The sequence below is a fragment of the Podarcis raffonei genome, chromosome 7, assembly GCF_027172205.1.
Source record: "Podarcis raffonei isolate rPodRaf1 chromosome 7, rPodRaf1.pri, whole genome shotgun sequence".
Lineage (NCBI taxonomy): Eukaryota > Metazoa > Chordata > Lepidosauria > Squamata > Lacertidae > Podarcis > Podarcis raffonei.
This window is the reverse complement of record NC_070608.1, coordinates 39,165,391-39,187,617: the sequence shown is the minus strand read 5'-3', so window position 1 is coordinate 39,187,617 and position 22,227 is coordinate 39,165,391. Positions and strand designations below refer to the sequence as shown.

Sequence of the window (22,227 nt, the reverse complement as noted above, 5' to 3'; positions counted from 1 at the left end):
ACTCACAAAAGGAGACCAATGACCAAATTAAGGGTGTTTGTTGCATTTGATTTCTGGAGTTAATTGGGTGATTGGCACGTGCCTACAGCTCCCATGAGTGTGGTTCACTTTGGTGGCCACGACAATGTTTTCATTGCTCAGAATATGTACATACAGAGTTCCAGCTTCTTGGTAACACCAGTGAGGATGAATAATTGGCTTTTACTGTTTTCATATGTAGCTTTAACAATCATTCTGTCAACTAAATTAATTGAAATGTTGCTTTCCGAACAATACTATTCATAGCCAAGTGAAGAACAGGCAACACAGAGACAATTAATGATATGGAATGATTATTCTTTAATGCTTTGTGTTCTTTTTTTTCTTATTTAGAGACAATAAATACATAAAATAAAGGCAACATATATCAGCTATATTTCTTGTATATTTTTGCAATATTAAAGGGCTTCAGCTAGCAAACTGCCAAAAACTGTTTACTAGATTAGTTTTTACCCCTGGCAACAATACTAGAAGAATAACAGGGAAGAAATCTACACAATAGCAGGGTAGGCAGTGAAGAAACTGCAATCACATCATTTTCTTACTCGCACTTCAAGATAGCAATTGTTACTCCAGTTATTTCCCGCCAAAGGACAGACTCAGCTTCGTGCTGTGGCAGTTTGAGGCTGCTCTGACTGTAGCTGTTTTCCAAGATACTCCCTGAAAGAAAACAAGGGGTGGGCGAGACATTTTTAAAGGACCAATGATGAATACTTAATGAGAGTTTTCTGAAGGAAATAAGTAGCGGTTACTGTTTTCAAAAGAATTTCTTGCCTCAACTAGCCCACAGCAGTTCCACTGAGATGCCAGTTTTACTAAATGCCTCAGGTCTGAATTTTACATTTAAAAACAACAAATATATATTCTGAACATTAGCCATGCTAGTTTATACCAGCAAAGTGTTTCATTGTGATACTTTCAGATTTTACTGCTTATGTTAAATCTCAGAACATGTGCAACCATTTCCTAGAATTAGAAAAACAGATCAGCTTAGGCTAGAGAATTCAGGCAGACTGTACAATTTCTTCTAGCAAAATGGCAACAATACAGCCTGCCTCAAACTGACGAGATGGTACTGTTCTGCTTGTGCTGCTCATGTAATTTGCCTACTCAGAGCTAGCTTTTTATTCGTGCTTTTTATTCCAGCTGCCACCTTTCAAACCATCTTGAAACACACCATTCTGCTGCTCATCACTTAGTAGCTTTCCTTCCATCCAGTTTATGTAAAAGCATAGGAACATCAGAAGATGCCTTCTACAGAGTTAAAACCTTCCTGAGCTAGATGGACTGGGAACATCTATCCAGATTATCAAAAAGATGTCTTTCCCATTCCTTCCTGGATATGCCAGTGATTGAACCTAATAACTTCTGCATGCTAAGCAGATGCTGTATTAACCGAGATGCAGCCCAGTGACCTTGAGAGAATTAAATATGCACACTGAAATTTCAGTTGCTCACATCTCTCTGTACCAAGATTCTTCTACAACTAATTTGATACTCAAGTTTTCAGTTTTCGAAAGCATATCGGTACACATTTGCCCAGTCCAATAAAGAGAGGGGCAAAACTTTCAAAGGTATAAAGTGGGAGAAAGTTAGGAATATCCCATTGATTTAAAGTGTAAAAACACATTCTTAACACTCTCCTCCATTTATATCAGCATACAACAAAATTTGGCTGGCTGGTGTTGGACTTTGGCTCAATCATGTCTAGGTTTTTATTTGTAAAGTGCTGTTAAGGTCTTCACTTATACTGCAATGCTAGATTAAAGATGTCTTCTAAATTAAACCTCCTCACTAATTTACATTTGACTTGATGCTTTATTTGCTTCAGTAATCCAATATGAATCTACATGAATCAAGACACATTTACCAAGCTGAACAGAAAACAAATTTGTGCAGTTTTACACATAGCAACCTAATTTTAAGAAGCTGAAATAAATTGTGACTGACTGAACCTTAATTAAACTTTGCTTGAGACACAGTCTAAAGTACCATTTCCTTCAATATAGAAATCTGAAAATAAATTACTGTCATTGGCAAACAAATGCCGTTTCAGTTCCCCTGTATGAAATTCTGGAATACTGAGACTGAAAAACAAACATTAATTAAACAAGAGGTGTGGAGAAGTATCCCAAAATGAAACCCCAGAAAGAGTGAAGTACAAGATGTGTTTTTCAGCAGGGGAAATACAGGGATGTATTGAGAAACTCACAGGGGAAGATATAGAATATTCATTTCAAACATAAAAATATTTTATGTGGCTTCACATGGCTGCAGAGCTAATTATGAGTCGCAGAGCAGAAATTCACATGCTTGTTAATTTAGAAACAGCTTCATCATCGATGTCATATTGCTTCAGAATCCTATTTAAAAGCAATAGTACCTAAATTACTTGACTTTTCAAAACCAGTTAAATATATAGTCAATTGTGCATTTTATTGGTTCAGTTATTAAAGTATCACAGATAAATTACCTAACTGTACCAGGTTTCGATGTATTTGCTGTACTTTCCTCACTCTGAGGGTTGTGTTTTTTATAGAACCATCAATTGCTACAAAAGTAAATTATTAACAGTGCAGACCTATACATGTCTAAAGGTAAAGGTAAAGGGACCCCTGACCATTAGGTCCAGTCGTGACCGACTCTGGGGTTGCGGCGCTCATCTCGCTTTATTGGCCGAGGGAGCCGGCGTACAGCTTCCGGGTCATGTGGCCAGCATGACTAAGCCACTTCTGGCAAACCAGCGCAGCGCACGGAAATGCCGTTTACCTTCCCGCCGGAGCGGTACCTATTTATCTACTTGCACTTTGACATGCTTTCGAACTGCTAGGCTGGCAGGAGCTGGGACTGAGCAACGGGAGCTCACCCGGTCATGGGGATTCGAACCACCGACCTTCTGATCAGCAAGTCCTAGGCTCTGTGGTTTAACCCACAGCACCACCCGCGTGTTAAATCCTGTTGAACCTCATAGGGCCTTAAAAGGTAAGTAGAGTGTAGAATTGAAACCTAAGTGAAACACAGCTTGATGATCCAGCTGACCACAACCAAACAGATGCAACTCTTGGTGGGACATATATTGGCAAAGAGCTAACCACAACGTTCACCTCATTTTATGTTCCAATTTTCTATGATATAATGGATTGAATTATGTAGCCGCCTCCCATGTGGATGAGAGATTCGAGACAAAAAATGTGACACAGTAATAGGCCTTCTTAGTAACAATCCACAAAGTTATATTTCCAAACAGTGGGTATTTTCATTTTAAAAACTGGAGTGGATGGAAAGGAATATGGGACTACAAGAGAAACAACTACTATGGGAGAAATGCTGGGTACTGAAGTTTACTGAGGTGGGGGGGGGGGACTATTACCTGGAAGGGAAAGATCTGAGGCCACAGACAGTGATTCTTTCTATATTGAGCCTTGTTCTTTGCCTGTGGTCTAAAAAGTCCATCCTCACAATGGGATTGGGACATAAATTGTACCATAGTACGAATGTGGGCTGCTGATCAATTAATTTTCTGTTTTTACGTGATGCTGAGGATAAAACCAGGATGTGGGCTCTGCTCTTTGTCATTACAGTGGTACCTCCGGTTGTGGACTGGATCCGTTCTGGAGGTCTGGTCAGATCCCGAGATTTCCACAACCTGAGGACTGCTTCTGCGTATGTGCGCAGGGCAAAACCTGGTAAAATACTTCCAGGTTTGCCGGGCACATCCCAAAGTTTATGTAACCAGAGGGTTACGTAAATGGAGGTACAACTGTATTCCTTGCATTTTCAATTGCACAGAAAGAGTACAGAGGTAAAAGCCTTGCAGGCCTTCTGAAAGGCCATGACAGGAAACGGAAACTAATGCAACACTACAAAGTTAGATTTACCATGCTAAACTTCTCTTCTGTATAAGTTTCTACAGTATACACAGGCCAGAAGTAGTTGATTATAGTGGTTAGGTAACAGGAGTAGTGGATTATGCATCTTGAAGAATGACATTAGGAAATTCTTTATTCCATTTCCAAGGAATAGGATGATGGTAATAGCCTGTAATGATCTGATATATACTAGGCAGGCAGGCTGTCTGCCTTTTCTCTAGTATATAAATTTTACAAAATATAATGGGGTAGTTCATGGAGGGGATGTGCTACTGTTGTGCCTGCATTACTTGCAAAAAGTTTCAACTAAGTTGCTACAGCTGAAAAAGTGCCCCCCCCAAGCCATTAAGAAACAAGGCTAAAGAATCTGTGGCCTAATACCCTTTATCTGTGCACAAGAGTTTATAAAACTATCCTAAGAAATAAATTGTTTCATTTAACAGCACCTACAACTCTCTGCCTTTTGATGTCTGGCAGGCTATACTCTCTTCGGCACCTGCTTAAAACATTTTTGCTCAGGCAACCCTATCCAGACATTTAGAAGGTACATGTAGTTTATCTCTTTTTAGCTACTGTTCATTTCAATCACCTTCGAATGCTTACTGATACCTGTATCTAACCATGTTTTATCAATATATTTCATGTTTTATAAACCATTAAAAAAAGGTTTTGTTTTTTTTAACAAGCAAGTTGTACATACATTTTGTTAAACAAAACAAATCAGTTCAGAAACCTTTAAACAACTTTTTAACAAGAATCTATTTCTTTCAGTTCATCTATTAGAAAAATACAAATGCATCTTGCATTTCTGTTCACCAAAGATCTGCTGGACATATAAATGTATCCTGCTGCAGGAAATTCTAATGGAAACACAATTAAAGGCTGAAAATATCAGGCATTCTAAATGTCAGGAAACAAAAAGGAATAATAATATATTCTGTTTTATACAGTCTACTTCAATTTTCATTAAATAACAAAATGGGGGGGTAATAGTGAAAAAAGACAGCAGAAGAGCTGCTAAATTTCACTTAACAATGACACTACTGCCAGTTGCTGAGTTAATTCTAAAATTGTTATCATTTCAGTGGTAGAGGGTACCAAAGTTTTATTGTAACCCCCGAGAGGCATGTCATAATTTAGGACTTGAGTTTCACACATTCCCAAAAAGAACTCCTGCCCTGAGATCTTAAGATGAAGGGTGGTATATAAATCTACAAAACAAAACAAAATAAAATAAAATCCCCAAAGTGAAAGTGAGTTGTCACATACCAGTTGTGGACCATCAACTTCTGCACAGCAAGCAAGGCATTATAGCGAACCTGTTGGTCTTCGTGGTGCATGTGGTTCATTACAAGCTGTTTTCCACCAAGTTGCTCAATCACACTACAAGAAGAGAAGAGAGCATGGGTAAGAGAGAGGTAGTGGTCAGGGGTGTGGGGGTGGGTGGGTGTTGTGTGTTTTCAAGTTTCCTTCTGCTTCTGATTACTAGCAGCCGCCAACCTCACACCATTTTAAGTTACTTTACAGTACCAACACCACGAATTTCCAGCAGACCCATGTGTGAGGTGGGGGAGGTTAGAATCCTGACTGCCTGTCAGTAAAGATTCCCCACCACTGTCTACTACTTCAACTGAATTCCCCTCAACTAGCTTCAATATGCTGTCTTAAAACTTCCTAATCGAAAGCTTAATAAGGCACATGGATTAGTTTGGAAAAACAAAACATCGAGTCAGCTGTACATAAAATTTGCTCCCCCAAGTTCTATGGTTTAAATACAACAGGTAACAGGGTCTCAAAATAAATAATTCCAGCCCAACGCTAATGTTAATCCAATTGAACGTTTTCCCCTCAGCTTTTGTCAAGGGCAGATATTTAAACATCCCCAAAATGATAGACATTGTAGATGATATTTGAATGTGCCAGACACTGTAGAACATATCCTTTTCTACTGTCCATTGCACAACGAGCTAATAAGGCTTGTTAGTCCCTTTTTTGGGTCATCTAACATCACGACACAATGAAAATATCGGACTATCTGTCTGACATTAACCCAGAAGTAACTGCAAGGGTGGCTGAGTTTTTTGTCAATAGTCTCTCTTAGAGTGGTGAATGGCACTATTCAGTGGGAAGAAATCCCAATGAAAATCCTCGTCATTAAATATTTTACATGACTGTTTATCTGTATATTTTAAAAATTTATATATGGATGTTTTATGATGGACTATACTTGTAATGCCTAATAAAGGTTTGGTGAAGTAAGATTAGTTTGGAAAGCAAATGTGGGTGCTTCTTCAGCACAAACATCTCAGTCCATTTTAGCTCAACTGATTTGTATGCCATTTTCCATTGTGAACTATGATCAAAGCAGCTCATATCATCAAAATGTTTACATGACATCATTCACTAAAAATTACAATACTTAATAAAATTCAAATAGTCATATAAAAATGTTACTGAAAGCATATCACATGCATAAATATAAAATCAAATTAAACCATCCACTGATGCTTTATAGTAAGGTCTAACAAAAGGTTACACTAACTGTTCCTTGTGTCATAAGCAATGGCCCTTGTATTAACTCAGGTGCTAAGCAAAGATAAGAAAAAGCCTTCCACACCGTTTTCCTCGAGGATAGTGTCGGACATATTCTCCCACATCATGAGCAGCTACAGCCAAGACTTGAGGATCATCTGATACCTCCAGAAGCTTTGTCAAGATTCTACAATAGGATTGCAAATATACAAGATCCTTATTCACTATGGAGTGTACAAAATATAGCATACAAAAAATTGATAAAACTCAATAAACCTCTGCCATGTTACTTCAGTACTAGAAAACTTTTCTAGATTCACACAAATATTTTGAGAGATATTTCAAAATCACACTCAGGGTACACCAGGACTCAGCTAAAAAGGTAAAGGTAAAGGGACCCCTGAGTGTTAAGTCCAGTTGCGGACGACTCTGGGGTTGCGGCGCTCATCTCGCTGCAAATAAAATGTTTTGAATGTGTTGTAAAGTGCAGTATACAATTGTGACACTAAATGGTGACTGTGAGCTATAGCAAATTCAATGCATTTTTCAAAATGATTTTTAAAAAAGCATATTCACAATGTTTTTAACATGCGTGTAGATTCCACCCCAGTGAAATCAATAGACTTGGTCACGACTAACTTAACATCACTGATTTCAGTCAGTCGGTTCCAAGTATGACTTAGTTGAATGCTATCCCAAATCATCTAGGTAATGAATGTCCAACACATATTTAGCAAATGTGTTCAGCTGTAAATTCTTAATACATTCTCTGGTAAATTCTAATCTTATTAAAATCTGCCATGCAAAAATTCAAATAAGCCTTTGTGGGGAGAGGAAACTGTACTCATTTCACAGATATCTTTTCAGGATTTGTACACTGAACGATAAACTAAAGAAACCAATAATATACTTAATTAAGTTAGCTCAACTTTCAATGAAGACAAAACCAGTGTTGCTAATAATTACCACTTTGCTTCATGCTCAGCTAAGCCTTTTGATCTGCAAGGCGTATCTAGAGACAGCTGAAGCATCGAAGCCAAGACATCACAGCACAGACACTTGACTGATTATCTCATTTGGAATGAATAATGCATATTCCTGAACAGGCAAGTATGACACTACTATGAACAGATTTTTATGCTACATTTGGATGCTACAGCAGTGATAAGGATACTGATGGGGGAAAAACTTTTTTGGGGGGGAGAGGGACATCATATCACAGCCATTAGCCGCAAACCCAATCTTTAATAGTTTCCAGCAATCTTAAGGAAGTGTCTAAATATATCAAAACCATACATTTGCTGTTCTAGAATCAAGCCACATTTCATTTAAGAAGCAAGCCAATGCTCTTACAAATTCACTTGTGCTCCAAAAAGAAAACAGTAGATTGTGTCCTATGAAATTGTGTCATTAGCAGAAGAACTTCCACCTGTGCAACAGGACTTCCTTTCCTTCATGCTCCACAAAAGAAATCTGCTCCAGAGGGCTGGCAGAACACCAAGAACAGATTGGGGGTGCTGCAGGAAGAAGCAGTGGAAGTCCTGTTGTGCAGGAATAAGTCCTTGCATTAATGGGACCTGTATACAGCCCTCTGAGCTAAGGCTCCCAATTTAGTTTCCATACCACACAAAGCAACAAAGTTTTTCTCTCTCTCTCTCACTGTGCTCACTTGAGACATTTTCTAAGACAGGAACCTTTTATTGAAAATGGTATTATAGTCCCTCTACCTTATGCAGATACCCTAAATGAAACTTTGGTTACTCTGAGCAACACAACAATTCAACTGAAGCAGGGATATATCAGAAGAACTTACTTCAACAGTTCATAATTCTTTTCATTTAATCTCACAGCATTCTCTCGCCAAAATTTCTCAGATTTGTGAACAGGGCTCCACTCCAGTCTCCCCGACTTAAGCTCAGAACTATATTCATCAAACGAACTGCAAAATAAACCGAACATAAGAGAATGAGGAATAAATCTGATGCACAAGGACAATATATGAAAGCAAACAGCACATCCAAACCTCCCACTGCACTTAGGATTCTTTGTAAAGCGTTTTACAAAAATTGTAAGTGGCACTTACAAGCATAAGTATGAACACTTATAAATATAGAAGTACAATTTACAAATGGCAGCATATTTTCATTGGGATGAACGTGGCCTATTTACCATGAATTCTAATTTGGCCAGACTGAAGCTAAAGGAGTCAATTTTTCCAGATTTTTCTCCGCTGCTGACAGTTTTGCATTACAAGGATAGGATTGTAGCCTAGGACATTCAGATCCAATTTGCAGTTTGCTTCCAGGAAGTTGCCATAATGGGGAAAACATTCCTTACTCTGATTAACATGTGCTCCTCTCCCAGGCCACACAACCAGCTTTGGAAAATGGGAATCTAGCCGTTAGAATCTTTTAACTATGTATGTGCATGGTCATTTTCTAATAACCTAGGTCAACAACAGTTTGGTGCTTAAAAGGTAACGGTAAAGGTACCCCTGCCCGTACGGGCCAGTCTTGCCAGACTCTAGGGTTGCGCACTCATCTCACTCTAGAGGCCGGGAGCCAGCGCTATCCGCAGACACTTCCGGGTCACGTGGCCAGCGTGACGACGCTGCTCCGGAGAACCGGCACCAGAGCAGCACACGGAACGCCGTTTACCTTCCCGCTAGAAAGCGGTACCTATTTATCTACTTGCACTTAAGGGTGCTTTTGAACTGCTAGGTGGGCAGGAGCTGGGACCGAACGATGGGAGCTCACCCCGCCGTGGGGGGATTCGAACTGCCGACCATGCGATCGGCAAGTCCTAGGCGCTGAGGTTTTACCCACAGCGCCACCCGCGTCCCCCAGTTTGGTGCTTAGCCAAATATAAAACCACAGAGCCATTTTCTTTTATTTTTGAAGGCATAGCAATTCTGATTTCCATTATTAATTATTATTATTATTATTATTATTAATTACATGCCATGTCTGTTGATTTTTTAAAAATACAACCCCTTCAGCACTTAAAGCACTCTGTTTTGGTACTTTATATTGATATTATATAAGATGATGAGGTACTCCGAAATGAGGTGTAAAATAAAGCCTACTTATGCTAATGACAAATGATAACTACTATTTTGTAGTTTTATGGTTACTTGAATCTGATACCATCCCAAGGTACAAATCATGTGAAGTTGGTTTAAAAAAAAGAAAAGCCTGCTTGGTCTTACAGTTATTTCTTTCATACGGTCTTTGGAATCTACAGCATTGCAGAAAACAATCACTAGACAAGCTATCATTCTAATAACTAGGCCTCTATTTGATCTTGACAGGTGCTTCGGTGGGGAGCCTATACCCCAAGGAGGACCCTCCTTGTATCAATTTGAACATTAGACACTGAAGACAAAATTTACCTGAGGTCCTGCACACTCTCTCCAAGTTTGTCCAACAGAAACTTTATATCCTCACTTATGTCTTCATCGTCATATTTCTGTTGTTCCAAGTTCTCCAGCTGCTTCAGAACTTTGCACTGGATCATGGCAAGAGCATACTCCTGGCGAGTTTCTCTTTCAGTAGACTTTTCTAGAAGATTCTGGAAAGAAAAACCAAACAAAATGGTGTCAGACCCTGATAGCCATTAATTAAAAAGGTACTGATGGGATTCTCTGTGAATTGGCACTCCCTCTATATTTTGACTGACCCTACTGTCATTTCCTGCCACATCCTGCTATCATTCTTTACAGTTCTGTATCAAGAAGATGACATAGCATACTGAGGAGTGTTCAGACATCATCCTAGTTTCATGTGGATGGACCACTGAATGTAAATTTTTACCTTTGCACAATAGCTAGTTTCTGTATACACACCTCTTATATCTAGGAAAGCAGAAGGCATTCTCAGTCTTCAAGAGCATACTGTTGTCGGGCAAAAACAGTCATGGAGGGTGTGAGGCAGTGCCAGTGGAAAATGTGGCCTGAGGAATGTCCAGAGAGCCACAGAGGCCCAGAGGGCTGCATTTGGCCCCAAGACCTAAAGCCCCCCACCCCAGTATAAAGAATTTGTAGTCTACATACTTCACTCACCCGAAATGCTGCAAGAATGATCCTTGTGACTTTCTCTTTTACAGACTCCTGAAGGATGTCAGACAGGACTGGGACAATATTATAACGCCGCAAATATTCACACATTTGAGGACTGAATGCCAGCAGCCAGATAGAGAAAATCATCTGATACTGAAGCTGAAAACCGCATTTGTTACTCAATACTCCCATGATACTAGAGAGCAGGGGGGAAGCATAAGAAACATACCATTAGGCAGCTGCTCACTATCCTATAATTCAGAATGTAAACTCTTCACTTCCAGACACATTGAATTTGTAAAAGAAAAGCCTTTCACAAATATACTTCCATACAAATTAGAGAGACACTAAACAAATTAGCAAACACTAAACAGCCAAACAACAGTATGTAATTTAGTCTGCCAGGGACAGGGTAGGGTAGAGTAGAGTAGAGTAGAGTAGGGAGCAAGGGAGCAAAGCTCAGTTACTTTATTCACAGCAGAGGTGAAATCATCTGCTGGAACAACAGGGTATCTGATGGACCCTCCTTGCTCCAGCAAATGAATAAGGCAATACTGAGATTGCAGGTTTTCACTGTTGTTGTTGTTGTTGTTGTTGTTGTTGTTGTTGTTGTTGTTGTTGTTGTTGTTTTGTGACAAATCAGAATACAGAGGAAGTCTTGAAATGAGAGAAATAATAAAGCAGAGGCTGGTACTGCCTTCCTTTTCTTTGATGAAGTTCTTACTTCAAAACAGGAGTTCAAATGGTAACAATTATTTGCAAGATGGTTTGCATTTCTAAGTGAAAGCTAAAGGTTACATTTTTAACTGGCTTAAGATCTTTTGTTAAAGCTGAATGTGTTTGAAATTTGAACCTATATACACTATATACACTGATGTATATAATGGTGCTTGTTACCGCAAAACAATGAAATTATAGTCATGCTAACATTTCGCCCTTCATATGGCCACCATCCCAAACCACTAGCTATGCTGGCTGAGGAATTGGAATTCAACAACTTCCCAAGAGCCACAGATTTTCCTTGTCTCTCAGAATAGAATCAGTCTTTCTATCGCATGACTGCTAAGTTTACTCAGTAGCTATGGTTACGGACTGTGTCAAAGGCTTTTCAGAAGCCCAGCTATATTATCCATCACTCCTAAACATCTACATGCATTATTCTTGAGCAAAATTACAGAAGTCCATACCACATACACGATTGAGGAAACTGAAGTTATATGTACAGTGTAAACAAACTGTTCTTTAAAAATATCATGGACTCTCATCAAAGGACTTATTTGGAAAGTAAACAGAATTTTGTTAAAGAATCCAGTCTGCTCACAGAACAATACCCAGAATTATTTAGGAGATAGGACTACAGTCATACCATGGAAGCCGAACGGAATCTGTTCCGGAAGTCCGTTCAACTTTCAAAACGTTCGGAAACCAAAGCAAAGCTTCCAATTGGCAGCAGGATCATCCTGCAGCCAATCATAAGCTGCGGAAACCACACCAGATGTTCAGCTTCCAAAATCATTAAAAAACCAGAACACTCACTTCTGGGTTTCGTTCGTTTGGGAGCCGATTTGTTCAGGAGCCAAGGCATTCGGGATCCAACGTTCGACTGTACAACACTGTTTTAGATTTGCAAACTTATCCTAAGGACTCTTTTAACAGCTCAACAGAATGCATAAGTCAGTAGGAAAACACTTTCATCATGGATATACTAGAAGCTCATCTTTTTCTGTACAACAAATACTCACCAGCTAACTCCATCTGATTCGACCCATGCAAAACGGTATTCATTGACCCTGAGCATCAACTGCAAGCACCCGGCGACACACTGGACATATTGCGAACTCTACATGAAAGAAGAATACACCATTACAAAAAATACATATATCCTGTTGTTGCACTGAAAATAGGTAAGTGTTAGAACAACTGAGAAGTCTCCAATTATCACTGTCTCTTTTACTGTAACAAAAGCCAGCCCACTGCCATCAGTGCCTGTTGTTATTCCAAAGTTGTGTTTAGTCACTAAGGCTAACAACATCCATGCCACAGTGCTAGTTAAGTGTCCTTAGACAGAATCAAATTTAAATTATCAAGTCAATAATCAGTTTATTTACCAGGGCTCTCACTTAGGTAAGCTGTGAGATCCCACACTTCAACAACAAAAACCTAGCTAACACTGAACAAGAGCATAATGTTATTGTTAACATATTCTGCCTGAATTCCAGATTTCCCCTCTGCTCCCAAGTAAGTCTTTTATTAGATGCTTAATGAAAAATACAGCAAATGGTCAGTACATAGGGAACCAGTGCCCTCCTAAAGTTCCCCTATTCTTCAATTCCTTCAGAGTTCCTTCCTTCCTTTTAAAATTCCCTCATTTTCCCTAGCTTTTAGAAAAGTTTCCCACCTCTTCCTATATAGTTTCAGAACAACTATAAGTGTCAATTATTTTCTTGGGTAATTATTTGTTATATATATTTTTGGTTGTGTGGCTTTCCCCCACTCAGCTGTTTGAGAACAATTTGGTAGGCTTCTGTTGTGTTTGTGCATGTGTGTACAGTGGTACCTTGGTTCTTAAATGCCTTGGTACTCAAACAACTTGGAACTCAAACACTGCAAACCCAGAAGTAAGTATCCAGTTTGCAAACTTCTTTGGGAAGCCGAACAAGCTCCATTTTGAGTGCCACACTTCTGTTTTGAGTGCTACACTTCCATTCTGAGTGTTATGCTGAGGTCTGTCTGTTTTTACTATTTACCGTATTTTGTTTTTGTGACTGTGTGGAACCCAGTTGAGCTACTGATTGATTGATTGATTGATTGATTGTGTGACTGCAGTACATTGATTATTGCTTTCATTTTATGGATCAATGGTCTTGTTAAAAAGTAAAATTCATGTTAAACTGCTGTTTTAGGGGTTGTTTTTAAACGTCTGGAACAGATTAATCAACTTTGCATTACTTTCTATGGAAAAGCGTGCCTTGGTTTTGGAACTGACTTCCAGAACAGATTCAGTTTGAGAACCAAGGCACCACTGTATGTAGCACTCAGAACCTGGTGTCCTACAGATGTTGGTGGACTACAACTCCTATCACCCCTGACCATTGGCCACAGTGGCTGTGGCTGATGGGAACTGTAGGCCAGCAGCATCTAGAGAGCACCACAGTGGCTATTCCTTCCCCCGAGTCCAAAAGAAAGTACCTTTACTTGCTTTCTAGAAACATAGCTCTATTGGTCTGTTGTGCTAACGAAATCCCTTCTATATACTTAATTGAGAATAACTGCACCAACCCCAGTGGGGTTTACTTCTGAGTTTGCCTTCTTAGGATTGAGAATTCTAACCAGAGGCAGCCACAGGGGAAACCGAAGCAGGGCAGCCTTCATTCCAGATGAGTTAAATCCATCGCTTCACCCAACATCAGCTTTGGCTCCACCCCAACTGGCCTGGGATCCCTGACAGATTATCCACAGGGCAATGCAGCCCGTGATGAAAAAAGAGGTTGCCCATCTCTGACACAGAGCAAAGTCAGTCTTTTCAGAACAATTTCTGAGTAACAACATTTCAAAGAATATAAATGAAATGGAACAGAAACAAATAAACATTAGCCCAAGCTACTACTGAATGCAGTTCACTGTCAGGTTACTCCAACAACATTATATAAAACAATAACAACAGGAATCCAAGGACCTGTAATTCAATAGATTCTGTGTTCATTTGAAAGCATCGCCTCTATTCCAAAGTTGTATCCAACCAACTATGGAACCCGGGGCAAATTTGTAAGGCTTCAACTGCATTGTCAAACTGCATCAAAGCAGTTACAGAACTGCATTGTTTTACAGCACAACTCACAAACTCCTACTCTCTTTTCAAAGTCATCCCTGAACTTGCAGCGAGCAGCCATGACATTTTCAGAGAAAAAGAATACACACAATATACAGTAATCAATGTTTATTTTGCTATGAATACAGTAGCTAGGAAGCTGAAGAACTGCTTCTTAACCTATGTACACACGACAGAAGGTATGTTATCTCTAATAATCTTACTGCGTTGTGAAAAACTTTAATAAAAAACTTATTAAAAAGAAGAAGATACACTATCTCAATGTAAAGGATACATGCTTTTCTGTGTACCTGAAGGAGCGTCTCCACCCCCATCGTTCTACCTGGACGCCGAGGTCCAGCACTGAGGGCCTTCTGGTGGTTCCCTCACTGTGAGAAGCCAAGTTACAGGGAACCAGGCAGAGGGCCTTCTTGGTAGTGGCACCCACCCTGTGGAACGCCCTCCCAGCAGATGTCAAAGAGAACAATTACCAGACTTTTAGAAGACATCTGAAGACAGCCCTGTTTAGAGAAACTTTTAATGCTTGATGGATTACTGTATTTTAATATCTTGTTGGAAGCCGCCCAGAGTGGCTGGGGAAGCCCAGCCAGATGGTTGGGGTATAAATAATAAATTTTGTTGTTGTTGTTGTTGTTGTTGTTGTTGTTGTTGTTGTTATTATTTTCTCCTCTACACTTAGATTCAAAGTTTGAAAATGCATGTGAATAGGACCAACAGGGTTCAATTTTCTTTAAACCTCAAAAAAATGCTCCTATTTAAAGCAAAGTTGTAAAGGTAAAGGGACCCCTGACCGTTAGGTCCAGTCGTGGACGATTCTGGGGTTGCGATGCTCATCTTGCTTTACTGGCTGAAGGAGCCAGCGTACAGCTTCCGGGTCATGTAGCCAGCATGACTAAGCCTCTTCTGGCGAACCAGAGCAGTGCACGGAAATGCCTTTTACCTTTCCACTGGAGTGGTACCTATTTATCTACTTGCACCTTGACGTGCTTTCAAACTGCTAGGTTGGCAGAAGCAGGGACCGAGCAACAGGAGCTCACCCCGTTGTGGGGATTCAAACCGCTGACCTTCTGATTGGCAAGCCCTAGGCTCAGTGGTTTAGACCACGGCGCCACCCGTGTCCCCTAAGCAAAGTCATAAATAACCCCAAATCACTGAAACCACCATCCTTCCTCTATTGCATCAGCAAATAGCAGAAAACCAAAATCACTGGTAGTATTCTCACGATTCTTTAATATTCATACAAAACACATGTGGAAATAGGATCAAAAGCTCCAACCAGATATAGCCCCCTTGCGTTTCCTCATAACTAGTAGACTGTCAATATTAAAAACTTCCCGATACAGGGCTGCCTTCAGGCAACACTTAAAACTCTTTGGTGGCACATCAGACTAGCATGAGGAGTTCAACCGTCCATGCTTTTCCATTCATGATTCCCAAGCACACAAATCCTAAGGGACCTGGACCACTATGGAAGTAGTGAAAATTTCAAAGCATTCCCTTTGTCTTGCTCAACTGTTCTGGATAAAACTGTCTCAGGAACATGCCTTGGCTTGGCACTAAAAAAATAAAAGTGAGTAACCTTTTCAGATTTTTTGATCCTCCTTGCATTTGTTTTTATTTATTTTCCTATAAACCAGACCCTTAGGATCCTTATGGAAGGCAGAAAATACATTTTAAACAAATAAATCAAGGATTTTCAAGCTAATCCATAACTGAGAGTTCACCAATCTTTTTCCCAAACCCTTCAACACATAGTATAGCATTGCAGGTGCCACATTTATGAAAAAATAAATTATGTTTAATTACATCCAACCATGTGCAAATTAAGTGCAACAGAAATTGTGTTTTTAATACACCTCCAGAGCTGCCCATTTATCTCAGGTTAGTCTCCTTAAACTGCTTCTATGAAATAAAACCTCAAGCTAAACTGAAGGAATGCAGAGTTGCTTATTTATTGCATTTATATCCCAGCTTTTTCTCCAAGGAGCTCAAAGTGGCATACATGGTTCTCCCTCTCCTCATTTAATCCCCACAACAACCTTATGAAGTAGGCCAGGCTGAGAGGCAGTCCCTAGCCCAAGGTCACCCTGTGAGTTTCGTAGAGTTGCCTGGACATTTGATGTGCACATCAACTCCAAAACCCCTCAGATTGTCAACTGTCAAAGAAAGACTTAAGTTGACTCAATATTCATTTAAATAAGTTGAACAGGAAATTGAGTTAAAATCAGCTTCCTTTTACCCATTTTGGAAGCTGAGTACTATTGTTTTAAACATTCAGTTATTCCCTCCCTTCAACCCTGTGCCTCAGGATAACTGCACAGCTATTACATGAGTCCCTAATGACAATAAATATTACACCTTATTACATTTCTGATTCCAAGAACATTTGGTATAGCCTGAATTGTTGGGAATGTTTTTATTTCTTAGAGACATCAAGTGGCAATACTGAGCAGTACAGCTTTTGAGATAAATGACATTTCACAATTGCTTTCTGAAGCATCTGCAGCTTAATGGACTGCTAATCCAGGAGCATTATAATATTAACGTACCTAACAAGTATTCACAGAAGGAAATGGAGAGAGTAATTTTTAGCACAACAATGTTCTCTGCAGAGCTCTATTTCCCCTCCAAACTTACTGTGCCAATGGATAAGAAACACTTGTTTTAGTTTTATTTGTTAACTATAGAACTGTCTTCTCCAAATCAAATCTCACAAAAATTTCCTGCAATATCATCAACAACAGAATAGTAACCTGCGAAGGCTAAACAGATTGGGCGAGGCTGGGGATCACAGGTTGCAGTTTTACAGTACAGATACCCAGAGAGTGAGCCAAACCTATGCCTGGTTTCATTACTTTAAAAACAACCACCCCACAACTGTGGGACTGCTCTCTTATCAAAATATAAGCTAAACAAATAAGATCTTCATAAAGGATAAGATATTTTATTGCACGTATAGTTTCACCCATTTCAATGCCATTGTATCGTAGTGATTGTCCAAAGATGGATAATATTCCTGTGGGATCTGACAGTGCCACATGCTTAGGATCACCCTGAAAACAATTGTGCCATAAATCCAAGACGGAGAACTGGTAGCCCTCCAGATGTTGCTGGATTGTAAATCACAACTGACTGGGGTTGATGAAGTTGGAATCCAGCAACATCTGGGAGGACCACAAGCTCCTCATCCCAGCCGTAAATGATTGAGGAGCTGGCTGCAGAGATTTACAAGACAGAGAGATCCTGGGAAGAAACCTCAAACTCAGAAGCTAGTGGGATTTGATATATTATTCAAAGTCTCTATTGCTTATTGGCCAGAGAGTCAAAGGACCTTGGGAAGCTGAACCCCATTGCCCAGCCTCCCAGGAAAAACATCACGGCATGGGGAAGACTAATCTATTGGTCAGCGATGGAACAGCTGCATGGATCTTTCCCTCCCAGAAAATATATTCTACTCCAAGTGCCAATCACCCCAGGACTGTAGAATCAAAGAGAAGCATGCTCTGGCCCCATCCATCAGCCAGAAACTAAGGGCTGTTGAATTGTGGGTTGGTTTGCAAGTCCCAGTGAATTCTGAGTTTATGGGTATCACCCATTGTTTGTAAACTGCGTTGAGAGTACAAATCTTCTAAATTAATATATTTGGAAAATGCATTTCAATCCAGGTTAATAGACGAGTCTTCCTAGCATCAGTGTCCCACAAGAAACAATACTCTGGGCTGGATCCAGACAAACAGTGCAATCCTAAGGATGTCTATGCAGAAGTAAGTCCTATGAAGTCCACAGGGCACACTCCAAGATATATGGAGTTAGGACTGCAGTTTAAGTTAGTCGTGCTTTAGTTCCTTTGAAATCAACAGGACATGGTAGTTGGGGCCAACATCTCCCACTAATTTGAGTGGAACTAGCCCACTGTATCAAGAGAAAGATTAACAAGTTATGCAGAGATACTTACATCCGTTCCAGGATCATTAGCACTACCACTGCTGCGTAGTTTCTAGCATGGAAAGGAGAAAGTTACATTTAAAGATTCGCAACAAGACAGCCCTTATGTACAAATCTACACATATAGCCCAATGAGAGAGAGATCTACATATATTTATTTTCCTACACCTGACTGAATTGGAAATAAATTTCCGACCATCCCCTAAATATTGCTCACAAGGGTGGCAGTTAGTCACACATCTGGGGTGACTCCTATTCTGCTTCCAAATGGTTGGCCATGGCACATTTGCTCCCACTATCCAAAAGGGGAAATACTTTATTCTCTTTCAGCACTTCCCACATTTGACTCAGAGCATAGCCACAAAGTACCAACATTTTAAGCCAAGTAATTAGAACTTTCTGTACATTGCTACGCTTCAGTACATTTAGATATTCTGCACATATGAAGTATTTAATCCTCTTACATTAATGAACTTGAAAAATGCTTAATTGGCCGGGTGTTTCAATAAAATGTATATTTTAAGTAATAGGGAATTTAGCTCTGTCAATATATACCTGGTACCACACAAAGCAGCCAAAATATATCCTGCCCCAAGAACCTGCCCACTGTAATACACACTGTAGGAAAAAGTTCCAATAACTTAGTATGTACAATTCCCCACTGCAGCTACACACACTACTACTCACAAAAATCAGGTAAAGGACATTATTCAGATTTAAATGCATTTACTGATTTGAATTTAAGGGCTCATTGGGGTTTGCACAGGAGAAGTTTGTTGTGGAGCATGAGCTAAAATCATGATTAAATACAAGTAGTCGAATTGTAGATCTGCCAAATATACCTGTTTATAAGCACTGCAATATCACCAGATCCCAACCTGGTGACCTCCAAGTGTTTTGCCGTACAACTATCATCATCCCCAGCTGTTGGCCAAGGGGAGCTGCACTAGACTATAATATAATTACCTGCGAACTAAGCTGGGTCTTTATCCAATTGAAATAATAATTTAAATCGCTGCCTTCCATCAGTTCTCTTCCCCAAGCTGCTAGCTTGGCAATAATTCTGGCTGCCTGAAAGAAAGTGCAGAAAACATAAACTCAGACACATATTATCATAGATTTTGCAATAACATCATCAATGGATACAGCAGAGGAGCCATTGTTCAGCGGTAGCACATACACCTTGCATGTAGAAGGTCCTGTGTTCAACTTCCTACATCTCAAAGCAGAGATGGGAAAGACTCTTTTGAAACACTAGAGAACCACTGGCAGTCAGTGTCAAGACAGTACTAAGCTATGGATGCGGGTGGCGCTGTGGTCTAAACCACTGAGCCTCTTGGGCTTGCCGACCAGAAGGTTGGATGTTCAAATCCTCACGAAGGGGTGAGCTCCCGTTGCTCTTTCCCAGCTCCTGCCAACCTAGCAGTTCGAAAGCACGCCAGTACAAGTAGATAAATAGGTACTGCTGCAGCGGGAAGGTAAATGGCGTTTCCATGTGCTCTGGTTTCCGTCATGCGGTTCTGTTGCGCCAGAAGCGGTTTAGTCATGCTGGCCACATGACCCAGAAAGCTGTCTGTGGACAAACACTGGCTCCCTTGGCCTGAAAGTGAGATGAGCGTCACAACCCCATAGTTGCTTTTGCCTGGACTTAACCATCCAAGGGTCCTTTACCTTTTTACCAGCAGTCTGACTCTGTATAAGGCAGTTTTCTATGTTCCTAAATATTAATACCTTTTAAACAGGAGCGTTACAATCTAAGAACCTTAGTTGCATGCAAGGAAGAGGGCTGCAGTTCACAAACACTTATGCCATAGTAAATTTGTTAGTCTTTAAGAGCCACTAGACTCTTGTGAGAAGACAATCAAATAGCATAACCCCTCTACCACATCATCTCTCTTACTAATCCGGCTGGTTCAAGATCTTTACTGATAATAATATATGGCTGTCTTAAAATGTATTTAATCACTGGCTTTTGATTAGCTAAACATTTGGAGCCTCTTGCCAACCTGAGGAGCAATAGCATAAAAGAGAGGCGTGAAAAGGGGCATTAGAAGTAAAGGCTAGCAGTTTAAAAAGAAAGAAAACCTAGTCATTAGTTTATATTTATGAACTGTCCCATTCTAAAGGTTTGGGGAAAGAGAGAGGCTGAGCATTACAGCTAAATCTAATAATGTACATATAAAACTAAGTCCTTTACCATGGTCCTGTTTAAATCAACACTTCAAACAAGGTGACACTGATGGATCATACAGCACATCCATATTGTACTCTGGCTTGGTCTCTGAAAATTTTATAGTCAGATAATGCAGGAATACTGCTAGGAATGCCTTCCTTCCATGAAAAACTTAAATACCATACTTTAAATAAAGCTGTAGTGTTGTTAATGGACAATTTATATAACCCTTAATTATAAAGTGCTGACAGGACATTGATATTGAAGGTCTAATAAATCTGTCCTAAGTTTTGCAACCAAAGGTCCCCTCTCAAACCCAGGCTATTTGACTGATCGGAAAGCTTACCATGTGCACAGTGAAAAGATCTTGACGATTCAACATAGGAAGGAAATAGGACCATGCAGTGTTCTTGCCGCGTTTTGCATAGTCAAAGAAAATACTAACACGTTGGTGGTTTTCCTGCAAGCAGCATAAATGGAAAGGAAACACAGTTAGAAAACAGATGGAGACAGTTTTATCCTTGGGGCACTTGGAGATCAGCTGAGACTCTTGATGCTTAATTTTACAAACATAGTTGAAACATAGTTCTATATAAACACAGTTCTATTCTGTATGGATTGTTTTCACTTGCATATGTACATTGTATTTTTAAATAATAATTTTTATTAAGTTTTCAATTTTACATTTCAAAATAAGCATTTTACAAACTTTAAAATATTCATTGACTTCCCTTCTTCGTCCATGGTTCCTTTTACGTATTATATATTCCTGCATATTTTACTATAACCATTCAAATCAGTTTTCCATTTTTAGATCCATTAAAAATTATTTACTCTGTTGAATTTATCTTAGTGCTGCCAGCATTCTCAGCTGTATACAGTTATTTTCCATATATTCAATAAATGTTTTCCACTCTTTTTAAAATATATGTTCTTCTTGCTCTCTTATTCTGTGTGTTAAATCTGCAAGTTCTGCATATTCTGTCAACTTAAGTTGCCAGTGCTCTTTAGTTGGGACCTTGCTCACCTTCCATTTTGGGGATAACAAAACACAGGCCGCAGTTGTTGCATACATAAATAACCTTTTCTGACACCTAGGAATTTATGTCAAACAGGACTGGAGGGGGGTTGGGGGGGAGTAGTTTTAAACATTTTTTTCAATTCATTATAAATCATTTCCCAATATACTTTTACCTTTTTACATGTCCACATGTGAAAAAGGTTCCCTTAGTTTCTTTACACTTCCAACACGTATCTGATTCTGTTTTATAAATCTTAGCCAACCTACTCAGAATTAAATACCACCTATGAAACATTTTCAAATAATTCTCTTCCAATGAATAACATGCAGTAAATTTCAGGTCACCTTTGCAAAGTTTATTCCAGAGATTAAGATCTATATTGTGTCCTATATCCATTGCCCAGTGTGCCACTGAAGCTTTAACAAGACAGAAGTTTATTCTTAGTTTGTAGGAGTTCTTTTTCAAATTGCGAGCTTTGGTCCAGAAATCCATTCTTTCTATCTAATTTAAACATGTTGTATATCTGGTGATATTGCAACCAACCCATAAGTTGGCTCCTTAAGTTTTCCACTGATTTCATTCTGGGGTCGTCCCCCCCTGTAAAATCCAGCAGTTCCCTGTAAGTCACCCATTGTCTGCCAATGCATATGTACATTGTTGTTGAAGCTGCTTCACAAACAGACTTCTGTTGAAAAGCGGTCTTTAAATGTTGTAAGCAAACAAAACTAGATGCTGGACTAGATGGATCGTTGTTTGATTTT

At 39.6% G+C, this 22,227-nt stretch overlaps 1 protein-coding gene across 1 annotated transcript in view; it reads right to left on the bottom strand.

The window, feature by feature from the left end:
* Positions 1-319: 319 nt before the first annotated feature.
* ATP6V1H (ATPase H+ transporting V1 subunit H) overlaps positions 320-22,227 on the bottom strand; it is a 31,462-nt gene continuing 9,554 nt past the window's right edge. The window contains exons 5-14 of the mRNA XM_053396157.1: positions 20,791-20,904; positions 19,238-19,342; positions 18,282-18,323; positions 12,240-12,337; positions 10,501-10,693; positions 9,832-10,010; positions 8,254-8,379; positions 6,526-6,627; positions 5,178-5,291; positions 320-699 (exon numbers count right to left, since the gene is read on the bottom strand). Of these exons, the coding sequence (XP_053252132.1) occupies positions 639-699; positions 5,178-5,291; positions 6,526-6,627; positions 8,254-8,379; positions 9,832-10,010; positions 10,501-10,693; positions 12,240-12,337; positions 18,282-18,323; positions 19,238-19,342; positions 20,791-20,904 (1,134 nt within the window). The 3' untranslated portion in view covers positions 320-638. The remainder of the gene's footprint in view (positions 700-5,177; positions 5,292-6,525; positions 6,628-8,253; positions 8,380-9,831; positions 10,011-10,500; positions 10,694-12,239; positions 12,338-18,281; positions 18,324-19,237; positions 19,343-20,790; positions 20,905-22,227) is intronic.